Genomic DNA, 20,129 nt, shown 5'->3' on the forward strand with positions numbered 1-20,129 from the left:
AAATAAGGAAATCAGCCAAGAGTTGTAGCACAAAAAGTGATTAGAGATATGCAAAATACTGTGGACTTAGGTATCATTTTTCTGTCACCTTTGCTTGTAGACATATGAATTTCTACTTGGTAATGATTATCATTTCACTTGATTTTTGACAGTAGAAACCCTTGAAAATGATTGACAATGTTGGAGTCTTAGAGAAGTAACTGTTTCCAGCACACCGCTCAATTGTACAGTAAATTATGTTTACAAAGTAACATGTACACGCTTTAGGGAATGTGCAACTGAAGTATAAAATATATAGAGAAGTTTAGAAAATAATATAAGCTGGGCAGTGGCAGCACACACCTTTAATCCTAGCGTTTGGGAGGCAGAAGAAGGTAGATTTCTGAAGTTAAGGCCTGCCTGGTCTACAAAGTGAGTTCCAGGACAGCCAATGCTACACAGAGAAACCCTTTCTCAAAAAAAAACAAAAAAGAAAAAAAGAAAGAAAAGGAAAAGAAGAAAGAGAAAAACAATACTAATATATTTAAATGTGAGTGTGTGTGAGAAGTTTCAAATTGACAAGTATGGGGCTGTCGAGATAGCTTGGTTTTTAAAGTGCTGTCACGAAAGCATGAGACCCTGAGTTCAATTTCTACTACACAAAAAGCCATGTGTGGTGGTACGCATTTGAATCCCAGCAGCACTGGGGAAGTGGAGATGAGTAATCCCAAGGTCCACTGGCCAGCCAGCATATCCTAATTGGTAAATCTCAGGTCCCAGTGAGAGACCCTGTCTTAAAAAAACCATTTTGAGGCCGGGCGGTGGTGGTGCACACCTTTAATCCCAGCAGTTGGGAGGCAGAGCCAGGCGGATCTTTGTAAGTTCGAGGCCAGCCTGGGCTACCAAGTGAGTTCCAGGAAAGGTGCAAAGTTACACAGGGAAACCCTGTCTTGAAAAACCAAAAAAAAAAACAACCTTGTTGGGGGCTGGAGAGATGGCTCAATGGTTAAGAGTATATACTCATCTTTCAGAGGATCTGAGCTTAGTTCCCAGCACTTATGTTAGGTAGCTTACAACTTCCTCTAAGTATGCACAGAGATTTGTTAGAACAAGAGATAGAAAACATGTACAGACAAATTCTCTGGTGGGTTTGGTTTTTTTTTTCCTTTTTTTTTTAATATTTGAAAACTATTTTCTCAAATGAGCACCAACACAGATGGGAAATGACAAACAATGCCTGGTGGGTGGTTTTTTTTTTTTTTTTTTTTTTTTTTTTTTTTTTTTTTTTTTTTGATGAGGGCTACAAATAGACCTTTTTTGGCCTCGGGAGATGTGTGAGAAAATACTGATACATTTAGAGCACTTCTCTGCGAAGTATAAGACCAAAGACACCAAAATAAATCCTACTCCTTGTTTTAATTTTTATTTTATTATTTTATGTATGTGTAGGTACATTGTCCTTGTGTATGTTTATGTGCCCCATTTGTGCTATGCCCAAGAGGCCAGGGCAAGGCATTAGATCTCTGGCACTAGAGTTACAGATAGTTGTGAACTGCTGTGTGGGTGCTGGGAATTGAACCCAGGTCCTCTGGAAGAGCAGCCAGTGCTTTTAGCCATTGAGCCATCTCTGCAGCACCAAAATCCTACTCTTTATTCACATGAGAATTTAATAGTGGAGCTTTGTGTTTTAGAGTTAATTTTATTTTATTGTACTCAATAAGGCAAACTCATTAATTCCTTTTCAGATTTAAGTAAAATCTATAGGTATCTGAATAGATGATAAGTCTGCAGAGGTATTGGAAGAGAAAAGGAAAAAAGGAAATCAAAGCTGGGTACAGTGGCACATGCCTTTAATCCCAGCACTCAGGAAGCAGAGGCAGATGAATCTCTGAGTTTGAGACCAGCCTGGTCTACAAATGAGTTCCAGGACAGCCAGGACTACACAGAGAAACCTTGTCTGGAAAAACCAAAACAGAAAATGTATACCTGATAGGGATGAAGAATTAGACATAAAGCAAGAAAAGTCTGGAATAGCATGTGTCCTTGTTTTGCAAGGCAGAATGTTAATGGATGACAAAACAGGAAGTAAGGTATAAAGACACACTACATTGGGGCCAGAGAGATGGCACAGAGGTTAAGAGCACTGGCTGCTGATCCAGAGGTCCAGAGTTCATTTCCCAGCATCCACATGGTGGCTCACAACCATCTAAATGGCAACAGATGCCCTTTTCTGATCTGCAGGCAGAACACTGTATACATACATAGTAAATGAAAATAAATCTTTTTTTTTTTTTTTTTTTTTTTTTTTTTTTTTGGTTTTTCGAGACAGAATTTCTCTGTGTAGCTTTGGAGCCTATCCTAGAATTCACTCTGTAGCCCAGCCTGACCTCAAACTCACAGAGATCTACCTGCCTCTGCCTCCCGAATGCTAGGATTAGAGGCGTGCGCCACAACCGCCTGGCAAAAATAAATCTTAAAGACATACTACATCGTCACAACATAGAGAAGTCAGATATGTACAGTTCTTTTGTTTTTAGTCTCCTGTGGTGCTACCCTCCTGTCATCCTAGCACACAAATGTTTTCCTGTCGTGACCTGGGCTTTTATTAGTGTACATGGAGGTTGACTGTCTCTAATGTGAAATAAGAGGTGAAATATGCAGAAGTCTGAAATTTTTTATCAAAACCTTACACTCAAGTTTCAGATTTTGGAATATTCAGTGGATTTTCAAGTGAAGGATGTTCAACTGATAAAGTATCCAAGTACTCCAAGATGTATGAAAATCACAGTCTAATGCATTTTGGGTCCCTACTTTTCCAGATACTGGTTTCTTTCCCTGTCTCATGTTATTGGTTTAATTTTTCTTATTTTTCCTAGACTGAGGCAGCAAAATTAGTTCCAATGGGTTTCACCACTGCAACTGAATTTCACCAAAGACGGTCAGAAATCATACAGATTACTACTGGCTCCAAAGAGCTTGACAAACTGCTTCAAGGTATAGTAATCTCTTATCGTATTTTATAAACCCTAATTAATACAGCTTATGGCCAGAACAAACCAGAATATTAGGGTAGAATTCATCTTAGATGTGAGTATGACATAGAGAAGTATGAACTGTAGATAGATTTCTTCAAGACCTTGACTGGCTAATTCTGTAGGTTTGCTTTTTTAAGATTTTTCAGTTTAGGGTCTTGTTTGTTTGTTTGTTTGTTTGTTTGCTGACTTGTATTGACAGATCTCATATTCCAGGCTCATTTGAATGTAATAGATTATGGGAATGCCAGCTTTCTCAATAGATGCTATATTATAGTTGGGAAAGATGGTAACATCAGAGGAGGCTAGGTGAAGAGTACCTAGACCTTCCCTGTATATTTCTTTGTAACATTATATAAATCTAACATTATTTTTAAAATAAGTGATGATTTTAATTTTTTCTTTTTTTTGGTGGTTTTAGGAATTAAATCAGGAGCCAAGGATGTCCTTCAATTAATGTTTGGTTCAGCTTGGTTTGGTTTGGTTTGGTTTTTGAAAGTCTCTCACTTTGTTGCTCTGGCTATAAATTAAATAATTTAATCTTTGTTACTTTTTTTAGAGAATAAGTTCCCTCTGCTTAAGGAAATAAATATGAGTGTGAGTGTGTGTGTGTGTGTGTGTGTGTGTGTGTGTGTGTGTGTGTGTGTGTATTTTCTATCACAAGATTGAAATTTAATGACTGGTTAAATACAATGGAGGAAGGCAGAGAGATAACTCAGGGAGTGGTTGCCTCATAACTGATGACCTGAGTTAGATCCCTTTAATCCACAGACAAGGGAGAGAACTATTTCCCAGAGTTATTCTCTGTCATCCACATGTGAGATGTGGCATATGCCTGCCTAAACTCACACACATCATACACACAGTACTGATTACAAAAATTTAAAAACATGGGCGATTGGTAGCACACACCTTTAATCCCAGCACTCAAGAGGTAGAGGCAGGCAGATCTCTGTGAGTTCATAGACTTCATAGACTGGTCTATAGAGTGAATTCCAGGGCTGTCAGGGTTACAGAGAGAAACCCTATCTCAAAAAACAAAAAAAAAAAAAAAAAAAAGAAAAGAAAGAAAGAAAAAGAAAAGAAAAAAATTTAAGAACAAAAAAACCACATGGGAAGGGATTGAGCCCAGAGACCCATGTCCTCCACCGCTGAGCTATACTTTTTGGTACAAAACATTGTTTAAATACTACTCCAAGTATAGTACATGTTGCTGTTTATTTATTGCAGATCACTGACTAGCTTGGAACTGACTCTATAGACCAGGCTAGACTGGAACTCACAGAAATCCGCCTGCCTCTGTTTACTGAGCACTAGGATTAAAGGCATGTACCACCTTATATGTCTGGTTTGAACCCCTCTAAGATCCCCTTCCCTCCAGGCAGCCAAGGCTAAGAAAGACCCTGTCTTAAAAAAAAAAGATGATGATGATGATGACCCCCTTCCCACTGGATATAGTGACCTCAGCTATGGAGTGAGTTGAAGCTAGCCTAAACTACATAAAATCCTGTCTAACAAAAAACGATTCTCATTCCTAGTATTTACTGACTGGATTAATGGTGAAAATAATATTTCTGGTGACAATTATTTAATGTCCCTAAGCCTGTTTTCTTCAAGATGAGAATGGTAAGACTTCATATCTCTTAGGCTTTTAGAATCACATGAATGATACATTTACGTGCATTGGACAAGGAGAATCACAAGGAATGATAAATACTGGGTTGTATTAAAACTGTAGAAGCTGCTTGTTGTCTTTTCATGGTTGAATTTTGTAACTTGATTATGGTAACATATGAAACTATACATGGAATAAAATTGCCTAAAAACTATAACAACACAAAACAATACATGTATAATGGAGATTTGAACATGCTGTGGATTGAATGAATGTCAGCTTTTGTTGGAATGCTAGCTCTGAGGACACTAGGTGATAAATGCACAGAACCCCTATATATAAAATAATCTGTAATTATTTTAAAGTAAGTGATTTTTATTTATTATTTTTATATTTTTTGTGGTAATTGGGAATTGAATATAGGGCCTTTTATCCTAAGCAAGCATTCTACCATTAAGTTACATTCCTACAGCTTTGGGGGGGCGGGGTTCCGAGACAGGGTTTCTCTGTGTAATTTTGATGCCTGTCCTGGATCTCACTCTGTAGACCAGGCTGGCCTCGAACTCACAGAGATCCACCTGGCTCTGCCTCCTGAGTGCTGGAATTAAAGGCGTATGCCACCACTGCCCAGCTTGGACAGGGCACGCTAGTCTTGAATTTTCTATATTGCTCAGAAAGGCCTTGAACTTTTTTATTCTTCTGCTTCATCTTCCCACATAGCTGGTGTACAAGTGTGTACTAGTGAGCCTAGTCTCTACCCCACCCCCCAAAAAAAGAAAAAAACAAAAAGAAAAAGAAATTAACAAATTACTGATTATTGAAAATGGGAGTTTTTAACTAGGTGGTGATGGTGGTGCATACCTTTATTCCCAGTATTTGGAAGACAGAGACTGATGGATCTCTGTGAGTTCAAGGCCAGCCTGGTCTACAATGCGAGTTCCAGGACATCCAGGGATGTTCTACAGAGAAAGTAGCTCTCACAAAACCAAAAGAAAAAAGAAAATGGGAGTTTTAATGGAGCATCCATGTGCTCCAGAACATTTCCGTGATTATAGTTTCTAAACAGTTACTTTATATGAGTTACTTTTTACTTTCATAGGTGGAATTGAGACTGGATCTATCACAGAGATGTTTGGAGAATTCCGAACTGGGAAGACACAGATCTGTCATACATTGGCTGTAACATGCCAGGTGAGTTGTTGGCGTTTGGGCTAATCAGATCAGCAGGCATTAGTTGACTCATGATATCTTTATGCATCTATTAGGATGGACATAAAACGTACTTTCTCTAGAATCCCAAAGGGAGTTAGAAGATAATTCCTACTGAAAATCAATCCATATCATACAAAGTTCCAAATGACTGATGCAAAATATTTTCCTACCATTTTTTCTAGATTTTTTTTTTAATATATATTTTATTTTACAATACCATTCAGTTCTACATATCAGCCATGGGTTCCCCTATTCTCCCCCCTCCCACCCCCTCCCCTTACCTCCAGTCCACCCCCCATTCCCACCTCCTCCAGGGCAAAGCCTCCCCCGAGGACTGCGATCAACCTGGTAGACTCAGTCCAGGCAGGTCCATTTTTTCTAGATTTACGTGCCTTTCTTCATTGGTCTAAATTTTAATTATTTTTATATGTATGAGTGTTTTGTTTGCATGCATGTCTGTGTACCGTGTTCATGCCCAGTGCCTTCAGAGACCAGAAGAAGTACCAAACCACCACCACTACCACCACCCCAAACTGGAGTTGGACAGTAGTTGTGAGCTGCCATGTGGATGTTGGGAATTAAACCCTGGTCCTCTGGAAGAGTAGCCACTGCACTTAACTGATAAGCCACCTCCCTAGCCCTACAAGTCTACACTTTATGTCTCAGAAAATATGTGTAACAACTTTGTCTCAAAAAAAGTGTAACAATAATAACCTGATATGGTTCATTAAACACGGTATCTAGTCTTTTTAAGTAAAAATGTTTTCTCTGCAGTGGTGAAATATTGTTTATAATCTAAGAAATAAAGTTTGCCCGAAGATCAGAGGGCAGAACAAGCCACAGTTAGCCACATAGCTCAGGCAGTGGTAGTATATACCTTTAATCCTAGCACTCAGAAGGCAGAGACAGAGATCCATTTCTGTGAGTTCAAGGCCACACTGGGCTACATGAGATTAATCTACTCTAAAAGAGAAACAGCCAGGTATAGGTGGCACACACCTATAATCCCAGCACTAGGAAGGTTGAAACAGGAAGTGATACTGCTGTGCAGAGAAAGGAATATAAGGCAGGAGGAGACAGGAACTCTTGGAGAGGCTCTTTCAGGTTGAGGAGTTGGTGAGGTAAGAGGTGGTGGCTGTGACTTGCTCTGCTTCTCTGATCTTTCAGCTTTCACCCTGATATCTGGCTCTGGGTTTTTATTATAAAACCTATTAGGATTCGTGCAACATACGGTGCCCAACATGGGGCACAAATTCATGAAAAAGCTGCTTGCCTGTGGCTTTGCAGCCACTGGCTTAGGCTGGAGCTGGATTCAGCCCGAGTTTCCACCCTGCCTTGTAGCTAAAGTTTTCCTGGTCCTGCTCAGCTCTTGTGGCCCTGCGACCACTTGGACCCAAGTAAACACACAGAGGCTCATATTAATTAAGACTGCTCGGCCATTAGCTCAGGCTAACTATTGACTAGTTCTTACACTTAAATTAACCCATAATTCTTATCTACGTTTAGCCACGTGGCTTGGTACCTTTTCTCAGTTATGTCTTCACATCTTGCTTCCTCTGTGTCTGGCTGGCAACTCCTGACTCATCCTTCCTGTTCCAGAATTCTCCTCTCTGCTTATCCCGCCTATACTATACTTCCTGCCTGGCTACTGGCCAATCAGCATTTTATTTATCAACCAAATCAGAGCAACACACATTTATAGCATACAGAATGACATCCCCTACCTTGCCAGCTAAGGTTTTTTTGCAGCCTCTCTGCAGCAAACTCCATAGGCTTTTCAGCTCCGAAAACTGCAGGAGTGGGCCGCTTTCACACTGTGCAGACAGCCAACTCCACAGGCACAGGCTCAGGCTCCAAACACCAGAATTAGCTGCTTTCACGAGTTCCCCCATGCAGACTGCTGGCTCTTCTCACTTCTGTCCTCTCCTGATGGGTTGTGGCTTTCTCTGAGCCCCCTCCTGGGGCTACTGTCACACTGTCATCTGAATCGTCATTGTCAACAGATTTGGTGAGTCAATTGGGATTTCTTTTTTTTTAAAGATTTATTTATTATGTATACAGTGCTCTGCCTACATGTATGCCTGCAGGCCAGAAGAGGGCACCAGATCTCATTACAGATGGTTGTGAGTCACCATGTGGTTGCTGGGAATTGAACTCAGGTCCTCTGGAAGAGCAGCCAGTGCTCTTAACTGCTGAGCCATCTCTCCATCCCCCAATTGGGATTTCTTAAAGGGAGGAATTAGTTAAGAGTTTTTTTTCTACATTAAAAAAATGGGGGCGTTGGGGATTTAGATCAGTGGTAAAGTGCTTGCCTAGCAAGCACAAGTCCCTGGGTTCGTTCCTCAGCTCCGGGGAGCGGGGGGGATGGGAAACAGCCGAGTGTTGGTGATACACACGCCTTTAATCCCAGCACTCCACAGGCAGAGCCAGGCGGATCTATCTCTGTGAGTTCAAGGCCAGCCTTGTCTACGGAGCAAGATCCAGGACAGGCACCAAAACTATACAGAGAAACCCTGTCTCGAAAAACAAATCAAAACAACAACAACAAAAAAAATGGGAAACACTATTACAATGGAAGGAGTTTGGTCTCTGTTTGATAATACACTAGACGGTCTGAAAATGGAACAATTAAATGAGAGGATAATTAATGTTGATGGGATTTATGTAATGTCAATTATAAATATTGTTTGATCATTTCTGTTTTATCATTAAAAACGTTGGTTAATGTGACTACCAAGATAAAAGTTTTAGAAAAACTTGTTAAAACAGATAATAGAGATATTCAGCAGTCCTTTCTTTTGTGTCCTGTTTGTCCGTTTGGACAGCATACTGTCAGCAGCTGAGGGAAGGGCACTTTATTACCCAGTGGCTACAAAGAAACCTTATAAGGATGTTCTTCAATGCCCATCATCTTCTCTGAAGTACATTGGTACTGCCAGGAGCAGACATATCTCATTGTCATTGAAAAAAAAAAAAAACCAAAAAAACTATGTTATTAAAATATCTGAAATGCCATATTGTGTAGATCTCTAAGTGTCTGAAGACCACCTATCTATCTAAAATATATCTGTTTGACCTGGAAAACATGTCTAACTTAACTACAAGTTCTATTGCAATATGTGACTAACTACTAACCAGCATTTCTTCATTATCCTAAATAGTTTGTACTAATAACTTTCAAGGACTAGCAATTTACATTACATTGTTAAATGAGCTGTATAGGTACAACACCTTGAACAAGATTAGAAGTATACATACAGTATGTTCTAACATAATTAATTTCAATTTTGTATCAATATACACAATTTGCATACAATATACAAAAATCCAAACCAATGTAAAAATTTTAAAAGTAGATTCAATAACTTACTTTTTATCTTATCATATCTATATTCTTTTTTCTTTTCAAACAAGAACCCTGAATCTAGTCTCCTTTATTTAGCTTTTTTCCTGACCATTACCAATAACAACTTGTAATCAAACATCAAAACAATGACAAGCATCCGTAATTCATTGAATGACCAAAACCCACCCACCCCACCTCTTGGGAATGTGGGCATTTCGTTCTTAACTTTACTTCCTGCTGTCTGGGGGCAAAGGCATCTTTAGGGGATCTTGAGAAGAAAATTCTGGGTTGTCAAGTCCTGGGAAAGGTAGCTGTATCATTTGTTGTCCAGGCTCTGCAAAATGGGAAAGTGCAAGGCTTGTCTCAGGTCCTGGCTAGAGCAGTCTGTGAGGCTGGATCATCTCAGCTAACCATCTTGAAATTGTCTTGAGCAGTTTGCAGTCCAAATCTTTGGGTGGTGTTTTTCAGCTTAATGGCGTTATCATAGTCCATGTGGAATCATCATAGTGGGGCCCCATCATCCTTTTGGAGACTTCAAAGGTCACTGTTAGGCTTGGTCATGATTCACCGCAGAAAACGGATAGACCCAAACCCAAAATCATGTACAGGAAGCTGGATGAAGCCTTTTTTCTAGAATTAGTACTCTATGACCACTAATATCAAGAACAAAGTTTAAAAAATATATGTATTAGTCTTACAAATTTTGATATAAAATTCATACTTTATTTTCTTCTGTCCCATATCAGGTGGCTCTTCTGATACGATGCAGAGATTTTGCATTTTCCTTTAACAAGCATGCTTGGCTTTAGAGAAGGAGAAAGACACTCCAACTCCAAAGCCAGCTTTAATTTTAATTGAACTGGGACTACATAAAGACCATTTGCGTTATATGTGTCTGTAGAGAATAGCAGAAACATTTAGGAAGGTTTATGAAATTTTATCCTGTTAGATATGTGCTATACCAAGAGGCCAAATTACTCTTTTTTTTTTCGGAAATTTTTTTTCTGGATGATTTATCCTTTTGCTTCAGAAGTCTCATTTATCCAGTGGTCTTCAGATTCCTTAGCCTTCATTCTTCTGAAAGACAAAAACAAAACCCTTCCCCAACCCTAACTTCGGGGAGGTTCTCTTTTGGCAAGTTATATCTGATTAAATGAAAAGCATCTGTTAGTTGTATAAGTCAGCTAAATTGAGTGGTCACCCTGGTTGATGAACTGTCACCTCTTCTAATTAAGGGGTCTCTCTTGCTCAAATTGAACCTTTATCAATTTTGATGGTATCCATAGCTTTTCTTCTCCTGTGGAAACAAAAGCAAAACCTTGTCCCCAACAAACACATATCCTGGTTTCCATTCTGAGGTCAGCATATCCTTAAAGTATATAGGCTGATTTAATTCTGTAGTTTTTTTTTTTTCCTGTTATCCAATGTCTCTCCACAGTTGTTCCTTTTTCATTAGCATTGAGAAAATTCAAAGTTAATAAAGCATTATGTAATCTTTTTTTGGGGGGGGGGGTTGCTACCCCTTTCTGTTTATTTAGCATATCCTTTAGAGTTCTGGTTGATTTTTCTATGACTGCTTGGCCTGTAGGACTGTATGGTATAAATGGAATATGCTTTATACTGTAGTAAGGAAAAAACTGTTTTATTTCCTGGTGCAAGGTCTCATACTGTAACCCAGCCTGTCTTGGAACTTAATATGTGGTCTGGGGTGGCTTCAAACTCATGGAGATCCTCTTGCCTCTGCCTCCTGGATGGGAATACAGGTAAGGTGTGACCCACCATTCCAACCAAGTTAATTATTTTAAAGTTGGTTTTTTTGTTTAGTTGGTTTTTATAATTATAATTTTTTATTTTTTGAGATTTTAATATAGTGTATATGTGTTTTCAGGGTTAAAGTGTTAGGGGTTTTTTTTTTTGTTGTTGTTGTTGTTGTTTTTGGTTGTTTGGTTGTTTTTTTGAGACCGTTTCTCTGTAGCTCTGGCTGTCCTGGAACTGTTCTATAGACCAGGCTGCAGAGATCTGCCTGCCTCTGCCTCCAGAGTGCTGGGATTGAAGGTGTGCGCTACCATTGCCCAGTGTCTTAAAGTGGACTTCCTTACTTAGAGTGGAGGAAATTAGATTTACCATGGAGAACCTGGCAAACTGTATCAGAAGAGTAGTGGTTTCCACTGTTCCTTTTTTCTCTCCAGCTTCCCATTGATCGTGGTGGAGGTGAAGGAAAGGCCATGTACATTGACACTGAGGGTACATTTAGGCCAGAACGGCTGCTAGCAGTGGCTGAGAGGTAGGTCACTAAATTAGAAGAATATGTTTAACTTGTTCCTAGAGTATTTTGAAACATTAATTTGCCTGGAAAATGTCTCATTACTCTACATCCCAATTGTCTGGTTTAAAAGAACAATATTAATAATGTAAGACATTTTTTACTCAACACTGTAAGTTCTCACAGACTGAATAAAAAACAAGATTCAACTATGTATTGTTTTACAAATAAATAACACTTTAAAGACAGAAAGCTTAAAAAATTAAATTAATTAATTTAAAAAAAAAAAAAAAAACCGGGCTGTGGTGGTGCACACCTTTAATACCACCACTGGGAGGCAGAGCCAGGATCTCTGTGAGTTCAAGGCCAGCCTGGGCTACAGAGCGAATTCCAGGAAAAAGGCGCAAAGCTACACAGAGAAACCTTCTCTCGAAAAACAAAAAAAAAAAGCTTGAAAGAGATAACATAATCAGGAACCATAACAGAAATTAAAAGACTGCAGCAGCTCCCCCCAAAGAAAACTACTAAAGTCGAGAAAACCCTTTTTTTAAATGTGTTCATCTGTATAGGCATGGGCATGCCGGTGCATTATGTGCATGTAGAAGCCGAAGGACAACTTCTGGAAGTGAATTCCTGCTTCCACCATGTGGGGTCCAGGAACTGAGCTCAAGTTTGGTGCCAGTCTTCTGAGCCATCTCATTTGCCCTGGAAGAACATTTATAATTAAAAGATCAGTTCATTAGGAAGGCATGACAATTATAAACATAATTAAGAATGATTTTTTGGTTTATATGCGTGAGTGTTACCTGCATGTATATCTGTGTACCTTGTGCAAGGATTACATATGGACTCCAGAGTAGTGTGTCAGATACTCTGGAACTGGAATTATAAATGGTTGTGAGCTGGGGCCGGGGCTGAGGGTTGGCCAAGCCTTTAATTCTAACATTTGGAGGCAGAGGCAGGTGAACCTCTTTGGATTTGAGAAACAAAACAATTCATGGTTGAGAGCCACCATGTGAGTGCTGGAAGCTAAACCCAGGTCCTCTGCAAGGGCAGTAATCACCAATATCTTTTTTTTTTTTTTTTTTCCTAGACAGAGTTTCTCTGTGTAGCCTAGGCTGTCCTGGAACTTGCTCTGTAGACGAGGCTGGGCTTGAACTCACATAGGTCTGCCTGCCTCTGCCTCCTGAGTGCTAGAATTAAAGGTATCCTCCACCACCACCTGGACCAATATCTTTTAATATCCAAGATTACGGGCTAGAGAGATGGCTCAGAGGTTAAAGAGCACTGACTGCTCTTCCAGAGGTCCTGAGTTCAATTCCCAGCAACCACATGGTGGCTCACAACCATCTGTAATGAGATCTGGTGCCCTATTCTGGCCTGCAGTCATTCATGCTGTATACATAATAGATAAATAAATATTTAAAAAATTCCTATTTAAAAAAATATTCAAGATTACATCACCAAATTGAAATTGTTTAGAATCTATAAATCATGTCAAAATTCTAGCAAGCTTTTTTGCAAATTGACAAACTCATTTATGTAGAAAAATCTAGAGTTTTGTTTATTTATTTACTTGTGTCTGAGGGTGGGTGGGTGTTTTTTCTGCATGTGTGTCAATGCCACCATTCTTTGCCTTCAGAAACCAGAAGAGGGCATTGGCTATCCCAAACTGGAATTTGGGTCTATATTATGGTTGTGAGTCACTGTATGAGTGCTGGGAATTGAACCTAGGAAGACTCTGGAAGAGCAGTCAGTGTTCTTAATCACTGAGCCATCTCCAGCCCGAGTTCTCAACTTAAAGCTCATTATAAAACCACAGTAGTCATTGCAGATGATTATAACTTAAAAATAGATATGCAGCTAGGGATATAGCTCAGTGCTAAAGTACTTATCTAGCTTACATGAGACCCCAGGTTTGATTCTCAGTACTGGAAAAAAAGGTATGTGTAGGGAGAGTTACTCAGCAGGCATAGTGGCAGGCAGATCTCTAAGCTGAAGGCCAGCCTAGTCTGAAGGGTACATAATAAGACCCGGTCTCAAAAATAAAAAAAGATGAATAAGATCAATGGAACTAAATATAAAGTTTAAAATAAAACTCCATTTATAGCACTTGATTTTTTTTTTTTAATCTATTTGGTTGTTTTGGGTTTGGGGGAGTTTATTTTTGTTGTTTGTTTGTTTTTAGGGTTTGGTTTTGTTTTGAAACAGGGTCTCTCTCTGTAGGCCTGTCTGTCCTGGAACTAATATGTAGACCAGGGTAGCCTCAAACTCACAGAGATCCTTTTGCTGATGCCTCCTATGTGCTGGGATTAAAGGTGTGCACCCTCACACCCAGCTTATTAGGATGGTTTTAATTTTAAAAAAAGAAGGAAGAAAAAGAACCAGAGTCTCCCAGACAGTTCTCTCAAATACTGTGCAAGTGTTAGTTACACATCTTGCTGGCACAAGGGGCTTTCTTCACTGAGAGCAAAGACTCTCCAGAAGTTTCCTATACTTCTGGGTTCTACACTTTTTTACAAGTTCCTACTTGAAATGAGGACCCTGAGGCACAGAGACCAAGGGACTGATACTGAGAACAGACTTTGGGGAGAAACATGGACCAGAAATTCATCACTCTCTTTTCTGTATCTTCTGGCTGGCACCCAAATCACAGAGATCCACTGTCCTTTACCTCCTGTGTGCTTCTTTTGTAAGACTATAAATTCCTTTAGGGAAAACAATGAGCTTCTACATCTTTCCATCGAATTTTGTATATTAATCAAGTACTGAATAAATACTGTTACTTTTATCCACACCCCAAACAATGAAAAACGTGTACAATCACTTTTGACCCAAGTAATGTTCTGTTTGTCCAGTTTTTCTCTTATTTAATAATTCAGAAGATAATGTTACAACTAACAAAATGATTAAGTGGGTAAAGGCATTGTTGCTAAGCCTGACTACCTCAGCTCAATCCCCAGCACCCACATGGTGGAAGGAGAAAACAGACTCCTGGGCATTGTTCTCTGACCTCCACACGTGTGCCATGCAGTGTGTACAACAACATGTTTTTTTTAATTTCTCAATTTAAAGGGTATTTAAATGAAATCTAATGGGCTCTAATTCTTTGGGAGCTTGTGTTCATGATTCTATCATAAGGATGAAGAGAGAGAGTATTATCTTGGGGTTGGGGATCAAGTAATATAGTACTTAGGAGATAGATATTTTCTTCATTTAAATCATGGCAATAAAGGAGGAAATGCATATGAATTCTGCTTAGTATAATAATGTATACCTATAATCTAGTACTCAGGAGGCAAAGGCAGGCAAAGCCAGCCTGTTCTACAGAGCAAGTTCCAAGACAGCCAGAACTACACAGAGAAACCCTGTCTCAAAAAAGAAAGAAAACCAAAACAATGGACCTGGCATAGTGGTACAAGTCTACGATGCCTAATACTTGAAGGTGGAGGCAGGAAGATCAAGAGTTCTAGGCCAACCTCAGCTACATAGTGGCATTCAAGGCCATATTTGGGCTGAGAGAATGTCTCAAACAATGTAGGTATGATAATGCACTCAAAATCTAACCACACCAGAGGCAGAGAAAAAAAAGTATTGAGTTTCAGGAGTGAAACTCCTGAGTTATGGGCTTCATAAGAGTTCTAAGCAAGGCTGAGCTACATAGTTAGATCCTGTATCAAAAACAACCAAGGGCTGGACATGTTGGTACAAGTCTTTAATCCCAGCAATTGGGAGACAGAGGCAGGTGGATCTGAGCTCCAGGCTAGCCTTAAACACAGTGAGACCCTGTTTCAAAAATGGGTGGGGGCAGGTAACAAAACAAGTTTTTCTTTCATTTTTTTCTTCTCCAGTGTTAAGACTCAAGCCAAGTTTTAGAAACACAAAAGGAAGATAATTAAATCTGACCCGGGTGGTGGTGGTGGTGGTGGTGGTGGTGGTGGTGGTGGTGGTGGTGGTGGTGGTGGTGGTGGTGGTGGTGGTGGTGGTGGTGGTGGTGGTGGTGGTGCACGCCTTTAATCCTGCCCTGGAGACTGAGCCTTGAGGATTCCTAGAGCCCAGGAGTTTGAGGCTAGCCTAGGAAAAACATAGCAATGCACCCTCCAGAAAAGTTCCCAGAAAAATTTACAGCAGGCATTTGGCTGAGTCCTCATAGATGAATAATCGAGAGGGAATCTCTCCTGTTGTTACATATTTACTAAGAAATTGTTGGGCCAGGCATAGTGAGGCATGCCTTTCTTTAATTCTGTCACTCCAGACATAGGCAGATGTCTGAGTTCAAGGCCAGCCAGGGTGACAACATGGTGAGGCCCCAGGGAGAGAGAGATTGTCTTACGTGAGCCACCTTGAGCATTTATGCCTTAGGTGGCAGTTACAAAGTGGAAGAAAATACAGGTCATTCTATGAAAATAGATATATAATGTCCTCTTTTTAGCTGCAAAAGAAAACAGTCTTTGAGGCATAAATATTAAAGTGTCATTCATTTAACATAACTAATCTTTGAATGGTTTGTTATTTTTGTTTATCCTAATTCTGTAGTTTGTGGCTTTTCCAAGAGAATATTGTTACCTCATACTTGGAAATTTCTCATTGTAGTTAGGAGGGCAAAAGAATAAATTTGATGTATCCTTAGGTCTTGCTTCTAGTCTAAAATAGTTGGTGCTGTCATCTCTATAAATGGTTTGCCTATACCTCTGATAGAAAGGGACTCATGTTTGTGAGTCTTGAAACCACTGGGAATGCTACCTCTTAGCTATTTGGATAATAGAAATATTAGTTATTGCCGGGCGGTGGTGGCACACACCTTTCATCTCAGCACTTGGGAAGCAGAGCCAGGTGGATCTCTGTGAGTTTGAGGCCAGCCTGGTCTACAGAGTGAGGTCCAGGACAGGCACCAAAGCTACACAGAAAAACCCTGTCTCGAAAAACCAAAGAAAGAAAGAAAAAGAAATATTAGATATTAATTTCTCATGTGTTTGAGTTCTGTCTGAAGCCTAAAAATCTCTTTTCTAGATACGGTCTCTCTGGCAGTGATGTCCTAGATAATGTAGCTTATGCTCGAGGGTTCAACACAGACCACCAAACCCAGCTCCTTTATCAAGCATCGGCTATGATGGTAGAATCCAGGTACGCATTCAGTAAGACATTAAATCTCTCCCCACAGCCCTTTACCTGAATCTAGGTAATATGAATAGAAACAGAGATTTAAATTTCAAGAGCTGTTTTTGTGTGTAGGGTTTTTTTTCTCTTGGTTTTGGTTTGGTTTCGAGTGGTGGGTTTTGTTTGTTTGGTTGTGGTTTTTTTTGGGGGGTGGGGTTAGGTTTTTTTCAAGACGGGTTTCTCTGTAGCTCTGGCTAGCCTGGAACCTGCTCTGTAGACCAGGCTGACCTGGAACTCAGAGATCCTCTTGCCTCTGCTTCCCAGTGCTGGGATTAAAGGCGTGCGCCAGTACTGCCCAGCTTTGGTTTTTGTTTGTTTGTTGTTTTTTTTTTTAATATAGTGATGCTTTTTTTTTTTAGTTTTGTTTGCTTTTAAGATTTATTAAAAGATTATTAAATTTTACTTACGTGTGTGTTTCTGTGAATGTATGCCTCATGTGGGGGGGGGGACTTATAGAAGTCAGAAGAGGACTAGAATCCCCTGGAGCTGGAGTTCCAGGCCGAGCTACCCAGTATGGCTGCCGGGAAACAAACTTGGGTCCTCCAAAAGAGCAGAAAGTGCTCTTAACAGCTGAGCCATCTCTCCAGCTCCCAATTCCTTTCTTTTAAAAACATGTTTGTGTGTATTTGGTGTGTGACATGTGTAAGTGTTTATGTGTACACACACATACATGAGTGTGGGCATGCATATGAAGTGACTGACATGTGCAGGTTAGAGGACACTTTTGGATGTCAGTTCTCGCTCTACCTCGTTTGAGACAGCATCCCTTCATTGTCCTCTGTGTGTATGCCAGGCTGGTGTCCACAGGCTTCTAGAAACACTTCCATCGAGCTGGAAAAGCACTGAGATTACAAACACGTGCTGCCTTGGCTGGCTTACGTGGGCTCTGGGAATTTAAACTGGGGTCCTCCCACTTACATGACAAGTCCTTTACCCACTGTCATCTCTGCTCTTCAGTTCTTATCTTGGCACAGTTGCTTTATGGTTTCAGTCAAGTCACTAGTGAAAAAGGAAGCTATGGCTGGAGGTATAGCATTTTTCTACACGTTGCCCTTTGTGAGAGTTGCTGTGGTCATGGTGTCTTCACAGTACTAGAAACCCTGAGACACCTGCCAAAAACAAAACAAGACCCAGCAAAGGGCGTCTCAGGTTGGACATTTTATAAACATCTTAATAAAACATGTGTTTGTGTTTGAACTAGGGAGTTGGTGTCAGTGGCTCATCTGTTTTATCCTGGCAGTTGGGAGACTGAGACCCGAGGATCATAAATTTCAGAACAGCCTGGACTGCATATAAGTAACAAACCCCAGTCTCCAAAAGAAGAAAAGTGGAAAATGTGGAATACATAGAAACTTAGAGTGGTGGGGAAGGGAGGAGATTTTGACAAAGAATTCTTTTTTCTTGTAGGTACGCACTGCTCATTGTAGACAGTGCTACTGCCCTCTACAGAACAGACTACTCGGGTCGCGGAGAGCTTTCAGCCAGGCAAATGCATTTGGCCAGATTTCTGAGGATGCTGCTGCGACTTGCTGATGAGGTAAGCTGTAGTGAAGAAACCTAGAATTCAGGGGCTTTCAGTGGTTACAAATTGCTGGAGCCTTCTGAGGACATTAGTGCCTTGTATTATCAAAGATGAACGATAGTTAGCCATTGCTGTGTTGTGAGCATTAATGTTTTGGTATGTCTGTGGTCACAAAACTGACATTCTTTCCCTCATCAGTTTGGTGTAGCGGTGGTAATCACCAACCAGGTAGTAGCCCAAGTGGATGGAGCAGCCATGTTTGCTGCAGATCCCAAAAAACCCATTGGAGGAAACATCATTGCCCATGCATCGACAACCAGGTAAGGTGATGGCAGAGGCTTTCTGGAATGGATATGATAGAGATGTAAGAAAACACTTCCACTTAGACCCTATTAAACCCTATGAAAATTGCGGCAGTGTAGACACTTAGGAAGCCTCACTAAATTTGTTGTGCTTTGGTTGATACAAGTGTTTGCTTTGCAGGTGGAGAGATGGCTCAGTGATTATGATCATGTTCTGATCTTGTAGAGAACCTAAGTTGAGTTCTCAGCACCTCCATGAGGTGCTCACAACCTCCCATAGCTCCAGCTCCAAGATCCAGCAACCCTGGCCTCTGACAGGCCCCTGCCCTCATGAGCACATAGCCACACACAGACACAGACGCCTAGATCTAATTAAAATCTCCCAGGTGTGAGAAAAATAGATGAATATTTGATGTGCCTCCCTAATTATAAAATAATGTTTTTCTTCAAGATTTTCCGTAAGAGAGTCGTGGCATTCCTCCAAGTTGGAGGTAGCCAAATACACTAAAAAAGTTCCTAAAAATCCCTTTAGGAAGTTAGGCATGTCTGAAAAAATTAGTTCTGTCATAGGAATAGAATTGTTTATAACTTGGTGTGTTTATCTGTCTTTGGGTCAGGCTGTACTTGAGGAAAGGAAGAGGGGAGACCAGAATCTGCAAAATCTACGACTCTCCCTGTCTTCCTGAAGCTGAAGCCATGTTTGCCATTAATGCAGATGGAGTGGGAGATGCCAAGGACTGAGTCATCAGGGCCGTTTTTTCTGTGATAAACTTTTAAATGTTGTACAGTCTAATGAAGAGGACAGCTCCCTGGGCTTCTTCAGGCTCTTCCTGATGTGACTGCCAGGACGTGGCTTCCGGGAAAACAATTATTGTATCTGCTTTCTGGTGGCAGAAACAGGAGACGAGTCTGAATTCAAACTGATCTGAAATGTTCATTTCTTATAGTTTATTTCTTATAGAGTATATTAATGTCTGGTTTCTTTGGTGTTTGGAGGAGAGGTATGAAATAACAGCTACCAGACAATCTCATGTTTCAAGAGAAGTAAAACTGGAAAGACCCGAGTCTTCTCTCACTTCTCAATAATGGTGAAATAAAATGCCTGAGATATGTGACGGGGAATGGGTGCTTTCCACGTTCTTTTTCTCTACATGTAAGATGCAAAATTTCAAATTACATGCCTGAACTCTCACAGAATTTAAGAAATGATTGTGGTTAAGGAGTCTTGCATGAGGCATGCTAGCCTATCAGTCCTATAGTGCTTCTTGTTCTAGAGACATTTATCTAAATTGTTCTGTTATTAATAAAAACTCGGAGTCAGATATTGGGGTAAAAACCTGATAAATCAAAAAAGAGGCAGAAACCAGGCATAGTGGCGCACACCTTTAATCCCAGCATTTGGGGGACAGGCAAGTGGATCTCTGAGTTCAAGGCCAGCCTGGGCTACAGAGTGAGTTCTAGAACAGTGAGGGCTGCACATCTGAGAAACCCTGCCTCAAAACAAACAAACAAAAAAAAATATCGGCAGAGGAACAACCAGTTGACCACAATTCCCAGATCAAAAAAGCCTATGAATCTTTCTAAGCCTCTCCCTATTCCTTCCGGTCCATCTCTGCAGAATCCTGGGTCCTCCAAAATCTCCATGGCTAATTTGGTCAGCTGGTGGCTGACTTCGCCTCCTGATTCAGGGTTAACTATATT

At 40.3% G+C, this 20,129-nt stretch overlaps 1 protein-coding gene across 3 annotated transcripts in view; it reads left to right on the forward strand.

The window, feature by feature from the left end:
* Positions 1 to 19,550, forward strand: part of Rad51 (RAD51 recombinase) — a 34,452-nt gene extending 14,902 nt beyond the window's left edge. For all 3 annotated transcript variants that reach the window (XM_006979211.4, XM_076570368.1, XM_076570369.1), the window contains exons 4-10: positions 2,856 to 2,973; positions 5,726 to 5,817; positions 11,374 to 11,468; positions 16,458 to 16,571; positions 18,012 to 18,141; positions 18,325 to 18,446; positions 19,046 to 19,550. In XM_006979211.4, the coding sequence (XP_006979273.1) occupies positions 2,856 to 2,973; positions 5,726 to 5,817; positions 11,374 to 11,468; positions 16,458 to 16,571; positions 18,012 to 18,141; positions 18,325 to 18,446; positions 19,046 to 19,169 (795 nt within the window). In that variant the 3' untranslated portion in view covers positions 19,170 to 19,550. The remainder of the gene's footprint in view (positions 1 to 2,855; positions 2,974 to 5,725; positions 5,818 to 11,373; positions 11,469 to 16,457; positions 16,572 to 18,011; positions 18,142 to 18,324; positions 18,447 to 19,045) is intronic.
* Positions 19,551 to 20,129: the final 579 nt, after the last annotated feature.

The sequence above is a fragment of the Peromyscus maniculatus genome, chromosome 4, assembly GCF_049852395.1.
Source record: "Peromyscus maniculatus bairdii isolate BWxNUB_F1_BW_parent chromosome 4, HU_Pman_BW_mat_3.1, whole genome shotgun sequence".
NCBI lineage: Eukaryota > Metazoa > Chordata > Mammalia > Rodentia > Cricetidae > Peromyscus > Peromyscus maniculatus.